Source organism: Adiantum capillus-veneris, chromosome 8, assembly GCF_014529385.1.
Source record: "Adiantum capillus-veneris isolate H3 chromosome 8, ASM1452938v2, whole genome shotgun sequence".
NCBI lineage: Eukaryota > Viridiplantae > Streptophyta > Polypodiopsida > Polypodiales > Pteridaceae > Adiantum > Adiantum capillus-veneris.
In genome coordinates this window covers 84,337,197-84,346,802 of record NC_140938.1, presented here as the reverse complement: position 1 = coordinate 84,346,802, position 9,606 = coordinate 84,337,197, and the positions used below count along the sequence as shown (strand labels likewise).

Sequence of the window (9,606 nt, the reverse complement as noted above, 5' to 3'; positions counted from 1 at the left end):
TACCCTCCTGTAGCTTGGCAACCTGATCAGCCCCAAACCTTTTTCCTGCATGCACTAGCTTGTAATCTTGCCGCAGATCCCCCCTTCTAATTTGAAATCAGCCACCCCTCTCTCAGCTCGACTGCTCCTGTCGCACACCTGCGCAGGTCGGCCCCCTTTTTTGATTGCCACGATCCCACTTGCCAAAAATTGATTTTTTAAAAATACTTTCAAGTTCCTCTGTTTGGCTTCTCGACTTGCAAGCTCCTCCTGAGCAATTACACATCCTCAGCCTCATGCGAGAAGCCCGCCCACCTCTTTTTCCGAACCCCCCTTCACAGCTTGCCATTTCCATACTACTTCCAAATACATCCCTTTTCCAAGTCAAGGCATCGTATTTTCACCAAAGCTGAGGTTCAAAACTCTTTTTACCTGAGCATTAGCCGATCACTCATGTACCCATTTAGGTTTGAGTTTCAAAGACAGTTGGGCTCATCAATTCATCCAACAAAAAACCTAATATGACATCCATTATCGACAAGAAACCTGTAGCTAAGCAGATACATAGATGACCATCAAACTTTGATAGCACACCAGGCGAGGACTCTCGCAACCAGGAGATCAACACTCGAAGAGGAAGAACCTCAAGGAACATCATTCAGAGTATTGACAACAAGCACAAAAGCTTATGCATGATGTCAAAAACCCATCATTACTCGACAACTCTGATTATCAGGTCTATATGAAAACATTTCCTCATGGAAGCCAGTCCAAAATAAAATGAGCAGCCATCAGGCACTGTCACTCATTACCTTCGATGTCTAATTATGAAAGAAACGCTTGAAAAAGACTTCCCAAAAAACGCCTGACATAGCTTGGCAACCCCCCTAGCCTGCTAGAGCATTCATGCTCAGCAGTAGCAAATGACTCGACTTTCGGACTAAAACCAAACAGTACTTGTATTTCTGTAAATAATGTACATTGCATATCGACAAGCTAGAGACTACTTCGTGTGTTTGTCACACAAATTGCCAGAACACTCTAATCCAGCAGCCATTTTTCTTTGGCATGGGCATCTACCTCTCTTGCCTCCGTCTGTACGCCTTTCGCGAATGAATAGTAGTTGCAACAATTGCATGCCATACTGTGTAGCCAATGCCAAAACCGGTTGCTCAAGGTATTCATCTCTCCATAAACCACAGTAGAACAACCGCCTCATGTCAAGCTCCCAGAATTTGCAGCTAACGGCTTTTGCATGAAATGTTTCCATGCACTCATACTGCCCATTTTGTACACTTGATGCGCATTTTACTCCTTGTAACTTGCAAAAACATTCATTCCTGATCTTCAACCATGCAGACATGACTAAGACTGAGCTGAGAATGTAAGAAAACATCAACAAGGCACATGTTTGCAAAGTTTCATACAATTCGTTACTATATCATTGCTGAAGCTTCAAGAACTATATCCTTGCTTTGGCCCTTTGAACTTTGAGGGTCATACATGCATCCATTTCAATTGTGGGCTCGTCAAAACCCCATTCGGTATCAAAGCTAGAGTCACGACCATCAACACCAAAACAAAACTGCTTGCATGCATCGGAGTTGGCTTCTTTTAGCTCAGTATAAACGGAAACAATGCTTGCATTGGGCACCTGTAAAGCCTCACTTTGGATGCATGCACCTTCTAACCCATCATCCTGATCTTCCAAAGCAGCCAGAAAATCTCCTATTGTCGTCTCCTCATCAATAAAATCAGCAGGACATGTAAAACTGTCAGCCTTAGTGCGCATTCCAGAATCCAGATGCATCATACCTTCATCGACACAAACATGTATGTCGTTATCGATGTCTGCTACAGCATCCAGAAAACCCCATTCAGGATTGTCATCCTCATCAACATACCTCTCATTCTGCATCAGGTTTTTAGATAATTTCTCGACAGAAAACTTTGTACAACATTCAATTTCACAACCCACAGCGAGAGCATTTTCTTCTGACGATATATCCTCATTAAAAACACTGTACATGGGCTGATTATTGTCAGCTTCATCATCTGAAATTGGACCAGCATCCTTGTTCAAGGAAGACGGTACCTCATCATCCACACAGCAATCCAACTCTCCCAGAGTGGATCTATCATGCGCATCTCTCACATGGACATTTGATTGCTTTGCATCACTCATCTTCCTCTCCTGCTTCAGAAAAGCGAGCACACTCTTTAAATTTAAGAATTCCATGCATGCAGCTTCCACACCTAAAAGATCAGGCAAGGTGCCAATGAACAAAAACATTTCTGTTTCCGCATCAAGGACTACATTCTCGAGCACTTCCATCTCCTGCTTCAGACTGTGGAACCCCCAATAATGCATATCCAGGTCTTTAAGATCTTGTAGCCACAATTTTTCCATCCTATCATTCATTCTAATAAGCAAGTAATCGAGGACAATAATCTATGCACCTTTATTTGCTCACCACTTGCAAACTTAAGGTACTCGAATCAACAGATCCTCAGTGGCGGGCACCAAAAACATGACAAGGAGAAGCGAAAGCGGGGCACCTCTATAGCTTAGCCTCCCCTGCAGCTTGAGAACATGTAAACCAAACACACAAAAGACCTACAAATGACCTTCAAAATCCTCTTCTCACATCACCTCAAGCCATCGACCATGAGGAATTACAGCTCACGCCGACCTCGAGCTCTATAATGGTGAGTTGGGAACACCAATGAGGTTGTAAAGCAAATCACCTCCAAACTGCATGCAAGGACACCAAGAGGCCCAAATCCTGACACCAAACACCTGCGGCTGTATAGCTGCTCGGGCTCAGCTCAATAACAAGATAGCTTCTGTCTCTGCTCCTGTTGCACATATCTAATCAGTGCGTTCCAAGAGACGACATTCCGGACAAGAAGCTCCTCAAGCACTTTTTATGCTTTCTGAAGCGTACCACATTTGACATACATATCGACTAAGGGAGTGCCAACCACGACCTCTATTTTCAAAAGCCTACGACGAACAAAGAAATTGTGAATTTTTGTGCCAATATCAGCATCTTTCGCAGAGCCACATGCCTTCAAGATGTATGCGTAGGTGATTGCATCTGGACAAAGGCCCTCACTGTGCATCTACTGAAAATAGCGTAGAGCTTTCTAGCCCTACTCCTGTTGTGCGTATCCCGCATTCAATGCATTCCAAGAGATGCTCTTCCAAACAAAAAGCTCCTCGAGCACTATTTGTGATTTCTCAAGTGCACCACATTTGGCACACATCGACCAAGGGAGTGTCAGCATGACGTCTCTTTTCAATAACATCTGAGTAACATTATCAACGTGAATTTTTGTGTCCATATCAGCATTTTGCAAAGAGCCACATGCCTTTAAGATACACGTAGGCGACTGCATCTAGAGATAGCTCTCGCTTCACATCTGCTGAAAACAGTCCACAGCTTCCTAGCCCTGCTCGTCAGTGCATTCGAAGAGATGCCGCTTTGAACAATAAGCTCCTCAAGCACTTTCTGTGCTTTCTCAAGTACACCACATTTGGTATACATGCCAAGACAGTGCCAAGTACCTCGTTTTTTTCCGGCAACCTCTGGCTAACAATATCATCGTGAATTCTTTTGCCCACATCAGCATCTGCATAATGCAACATGTCTTAAAGATACAAGCGTAGGTGATTGCATTTGGGAGAGCTGCCCTCTCTTTGCATCCAAGAGATGCTCTTCCGAACAAAAAGCTCCTTGAGTACTATTTGTGCTTTCTCAAGTGCACCACATTTGGCATACACATCGCCCAAGGGAGTGTCAGCATGACATCTCTTTTCAATAGCATCTGAGTAACAATATGATCGTGAATTTCTGTGTCCATATCAGCATCTTGCGAAGAGCCACATGCCTTTAAGATATACACGTAGGCGACTGCGTCTGGAGATAGCTCTTGCTTCACATCTGCTGAAAACAGTCCACAGCTTCCTAGCCCCGCTCCTCTTGTGCATATCTTGCAATCGGTGCATTCGAAGAGATGCCGCTCTAAACAGTAAGCTCGTCAAGCACTTTCTGTGCTTTCTCAAGTGCACCACATTTGGTATACATGCCAAGATAGTGCCAAGTACTTCGTTTTTTTCCAACAACCTCTGGCTAACAATATCACCATGAATTCTTTTGCCCATATCAGCATCTGCATAATGCCACATGTCTTGAAGATACAAGCGTAGGTGATTGTATTTGGGAGTGCAGCCCTCTCTTTGCATCTGCTGAAAAAAGCCCAGCGCTTCCTGGCCCTGCCTTTGTTGGGCATATCCCGCGATCAGAGCCACATGTCTTGAAGATACAAGCGTAGGTGATTGCATTTGAGAGAGCAGCCCTCTCTTTGCATCTGCTGAAAAAAGCCCAGCGCTTCCTGGCCCTGCCTTTGTTGGGCATATCCCGCGATCAGAGCCACATGTCTTGAAGATACAAGTGTAGGTGATTGCATTTGGGAGAGCAACCCTCTCTTTGCATCTGCTGAAAAAAGCCCAGCGCTTCCTGGCCCTGCCTTTGTTGGGCATATCCCGCGATCAGAGCCACATGTCTTGAAGATACGAGCGTAGGAGATTGCATTTGGAAGAGCAGCCCTCTGTTTACCATTCTGCTGAAAAAAGCCCAGCGCTTCCTGGCCCTGCCTTTGTTGGGCATATCCCACGATCAGAGCATTACAAGAGACAGCATTCTAGACACAGCACAACGGATCTAATTTTAGCGCAACCCTTAGCGTTCCATTTTTCTTTGCCTTTAATAATAAGCCAATGACATGCTGCCAAGTGGTGCATCTCTCTTTGCGGCATTCCCAAAATTTGTTTTACATAATCAAGGTAAAGAGTTGGATCACTATGGAAAGTTACTTGTACACATGTGCAATAGCACAGGTATGCTCATTGTCAATGGTTTAACATTATGGAGTGGAACCGATGGATTTACATGCAAAAAACACAATGGGGATAGTGTGATTGACTATATGCTACTCTCCAAAGTCATCATATATCACATAAAGAGTTTTACTCTTGGTCAATGGACCCTAGAGTTAGACCATTGGATCTTATGTATTGACCTTACATGTGGAGAAACAAATAATCATGATAATCTCAGTCAAAGGGAAGAGAAGTTATGTCTTTGTATGGATTTCAAACGGACACCAATGTATATTGAAATAGTTGAGCAAAATTTATGGATAAAAAAGCGTCAATATGACGCACTATTGAAAACTAAATGGGAAGCTTTCAAGAAAGTTATTTGTTCTTGTGTCGAAGAATGTTTTGCCATAAAGATTGTCCATGGTATCAACAAAGATAGATCATGTAAAAAGTGCTCAAAAGTCCTTGATAAAGCTAGAGACAACTATGGACAAAGACAACTATCAAACTCATTTTCATACAAACAAGGCATTGATTCAAAGAAGACAAGAACATGGGAAGTCAAGCATTTTTTCAAGTTTAAGAAAAGGCACGTGCATGTGGAATGTCATTAGGAAAAATTTGAACTCATTTTTTAGCCTTTTAAGAGTGCCACATCATCAAAGTTGTACAAAAGAAAGCAACCCGATAGACCCCTCTAAATATTGCTTAAAACCCCATGATATGACCTATCATTGGAAAGTTCTTGAAAAATGGATTCTAAAGAGCCAAGGTCCGAAAAGTTTGGATGACTTCTATGAAAGTTATGCCATTTTTTTTCATCAGCCAGGTTTTGTTACCGTAAATCACCTTTTTCTAGATCTACATAAAGGCAATGTCCGATACATGCATGCTATATATCAATAGATAGCATTTGAAGAGTAGATTCTAAGTATCCAACCTCCAACAAGTTTGGATCTTATTTGCAAAAAATTTACCGATCCCCACTTTTTGAAAGCTATGCCATATCAACAATTCTTACAAGGCCCATTTTTTAGTCCAAACTTTTCCTAATGTTTGGAGAAACTTGAAGAACAAACGGGTTGAGAGTACTGATAACTTGACTCTTATGGATATGTACACTAATTCTAGGAAACTATATGAGTAACCAGATGTTGGAAAGATGCCATTTTATGGTTCACTCCCATGGTTTCCCTCTTTTTTTTACTATTGAGGATGTGTGCGACGGGCTCAAAAAGTAGGCTACTTGCAAAGTAGGAGATCTTCAAGGTATTAAGCTAAAAATGATCAAATGGATGGGAGATTTTACACATGATTGGATGTGTGATATGTTCTACCTTGCACTTCAACATGGTATAACTTGTGGTTGGAGCACTAGTTTGGTCAAGCCTTTGCATAGAGGAGAGAATGTAAAGGATGTAAATAACTATTGGACTATAATGATGGGGCCTCTTATGGAAATTTTATTTGGGTGCATTATGGAGATAAAATTGAGTGATTGGACTAAAAGAACAGAAAGCGTGCAAAAGGACAAGCGGGTTTTTTTCAAAGCGATAGAACCAATGACTATCTTGTCACTCTTTGTGTTCTCATGGAGGATAGTTGGTTGAAATACAAGTGATTGTATTGTTGCTTGGTGGACTTCATGAAAGATTTTGATAAGATTCCATGTAATAATTTATGGAGAAGGATGGAAGAACTTCAACTGATAAGTGAGTTTATGCTTGTGGATTCTCAAATCTATGAAAACATAAGTCAATTGCACATTGGAAGAGGAATTTTAGAAATTTTTGCAAGCACTATGGGATTAAAGGATGTCCATTATCACCAACTCTCTTTGTTCTATGCATCAATCAATTGGAACAAATGGTACTTGAATTTATGCAAGAAGAAGGCATTGAAAAGGTCACTATTTGCAGTGCGGTAGTCGTGCTTTTGTTGTATGTAGATGATGTAGTACTTCTAGCATACATTTTAGAGGATGCACAAAATCTTATGGTTATCCTAGAAAATTTTGCTTGCATAGTGGTATGATTTTGAATGAATCCAAAGAAAAGGTTATGCTTGTGAATACCAACCATAAGGAGAAGCCATGCATTGTGTACAACAATGAGACACTTGAAGTCATTGAAAGCTTTAAGTACCTTGGCCTTGAGGTTCCAACCAATCACAAGTGGCATGAATGTGTATGCATCATTTGGAAGCCAAGAAGAGAGTGTACTATGCATTTGAGTACATGTGTAGTGTGAAAAATGTCAAATGTTGGGTTCTCAAGAAGAACCTTTTTGACACATTGGTGACACCGGTTCTTCTTTATGGGGTTGAAGTGTGAGACACGAGCATCTCAAATTCTACTTGGAAAGAGTTTGAGAATGTCCAAAAGCGTTTTCTTACAAACTTTCTCCAAGTTAAGACACAAACACCATATATGCTCATACTTCTTGACTCTGGATCTCTTACAATTGAGGTTATAGACATGGAGAGGGTTGTGGAGTACATGATAAAGATGTGTAAAAACCCCTTACATCAACTTCCTACAATTGCATGGGAAGCAAGAAAAAAAGTTCAAAAGACACATAAAGAAAGATCTTGAGCATTGGATGGATGAAAGATATAAAAAGATAGTTTTGGGAGATGGGATGCATTACATTTGCTACATGATGCCTCAATAGACTCCCAAGTGAATGAAGCTTTTCTATAATGCCAATGTATAATGGCTTGGAAGGAATCCAAAGGATATGCTTCATACATTACGCCATCCATATTGTCCCCAACTACAAAACCGTGTTCTTTGTTGAAAGAGGAAACCGTACTCACCCATACATGCATGAGATCATCCCCTTGTTAGCGATACACACTATTGTAGCCATTCAACTCAGCTCCCACTCCCTTCAATGCAAGACACGGCGTTGGGGCAATAAAGAATAGTCAAACTGATTGTGCACATTATGATCACTGCAAGTTTGAGAGTACGATCACCATACATTACTAGAGTGCTCAGGTTTTGGTCACATCCAAACTTGCTTCCCTCACATTTTTAGACATGACTTAGACCTATACACTTTTCTTTCCTAGCCATAGTGTGGCTCTCCGTTGTAGCTCTCATCACCACAATTATGGAGCATTAAGAATCACTTATCAACTCCATACATACTACATAACATGTAACCCTGGTGCCAAAGATCATATTTGACCTCTGAGGATAATAATAAAATCTATCTCTCTCTCTCTCTCTCTCTCTCTCTCTCTCTCTCTCTCTTCATAGATGATGGGGGCACACAAATCCTTAACCTCAACCAAAACAATGAACAGGGGGTTGTCATAGTAAGAAGGACACCACTTTCTAGAGAATTTCCCAAGGAACCCAAAAATTGAAACAATACAACATTAAATGTGGCAAATGTGATTCCATCAAGCTCATATGTGGGTGGAGCAAGAGTTCCTATCAATGTAAGAACTAGAGCACAAGAAAAGCTCCAAAAACAAGAAGAGAATTATGGCTCAAAGAGAAGTAAAAAATATTTCAAAAGATCCTAAAGAGACAAGAGGTGGAGATAAAAGGAAAATAAAAGAAAGATGATTGAACAACCCAAGGATAATGCTCTAGAACAACTAGAAAAACCAAAGAAAATGACTCAAGAGTGGTAAAGGAATCACTAGTGGATTGAAGAGGTGTTTTTTTTCTCAATAAAGTCTTTTTTTAGCAGATCAATGTTGCATTAGAGAAATACCAAGTAGGACTCCAAGCTAGACAAACCTAGAAAAAACATGGAGACACTACAATGATCCTAAACTAGAAGTCGTTAAGTTAGAAGCTTTCCCAAAACTTGTGAGAATCACTTTAAAGATTTTGGAAAAGAAAACACAAGAATCAAACCAAGAAATGCTGGAAACAATAGGGCTTGAAAAGCTAGACATAGAGCCTTTCTTTAGAAATAGAGATGCAACGTTTATATGGTGATGTGATTTTAGAAAAAATTTGAAGCTTCAAAGGCCAATACCTTGAAAACCCTACCATCATTATTAGGTAGTATGAAGAGAGATTTGAAGTATACAAAACCACAAAATTAGATACTGCAAAAGAAATTTGGGATGTAGGGAATATGCACCCATCAATGTTGTCAACACCAATCCAAAGCACTATTACATTGAGTGAGCTACTTAACCTCACTCCATTTGATGAAAGATCTTAGCAAAGGCTTCTAGAAAATGGGAATCAAGGGACTTAATCCATAACACATAACAAAATATAGAGAAAACAAGCTTCTAAGAAAGAGATCACACCTATTCTAGTGAGCAAGGCTGAAGATTCCTATGAGCGTGAGGAAGGTGATACCATCCTACTAGTTGAGCATGTTGCAATTAGGAAAACAAGAATGAAACTTCAACCTTTTGATGGACACACAGAGCACTTATTGAGGTTAATGGGAAAGAGTAGTAGTAAATTTATGTAGCTATTGATTACCAACACATATTTGCAATCTTAGACTATGGGAAGATGTCTAGCTATGAACTTATATTGGGACTTCCTTTCATGAGATAGCTAAAACAATCTAGGATTTGGGATATAGTTATATATACCTTAGATATGTGGGGATCTAACACATGCGTTAATTTGATTGAACATACCTATAGGGATGTGGCAAAGACCCCGCTTGAAGAGTTTGACTCAGTTTCAACAAGAAAAGATTGAATTGCCATCTTGGCTAAGAAAAAAGTTAGGGCTATGGACATGTGGA

General features: G+C 40.6%; 2 protein-coding genes across 2 annotated transcripts; both read right to left on the bottom strand.

Moving 5' to 3' along the window:
• Positions 1–1,296: 1,296 nt before the first annotated feature.
• LOC147452472 (uncharacterized) lies at positions 1,297–2,401 on the bottom strand. Its single transcript, XM_086518153.1, has one exon. The coding sequence runs from the start codon at positions 2,399–2,401 to the stop codon at positions 1,442–1,444; it is 960 nt and encodes a 319-aa protein (XP_086374279.1). The 3' UTR covers positions 1,297–1,441.
• Positions 2,402–3,840: 1,439 nt separating this feature from the next.
• LOC147452471 (uncharacterized) lies at positions 3,841–4,724 on the bottom strand. The gene has a single exon (XM_086518154.1). The coding sequence runs from the start codon at positions 4,523–4,525 to the stop codon at positions 3,848–3,850; it is 678 nt and encodes a 225-aa protein (XP_086374280.1). The 5' UTR covers positions 4,526–4,724; the 3' UTR covers positions 3,841–3,847.
• Positions 4,725–9,606: the final 4,882 nt, after the last annotated feature.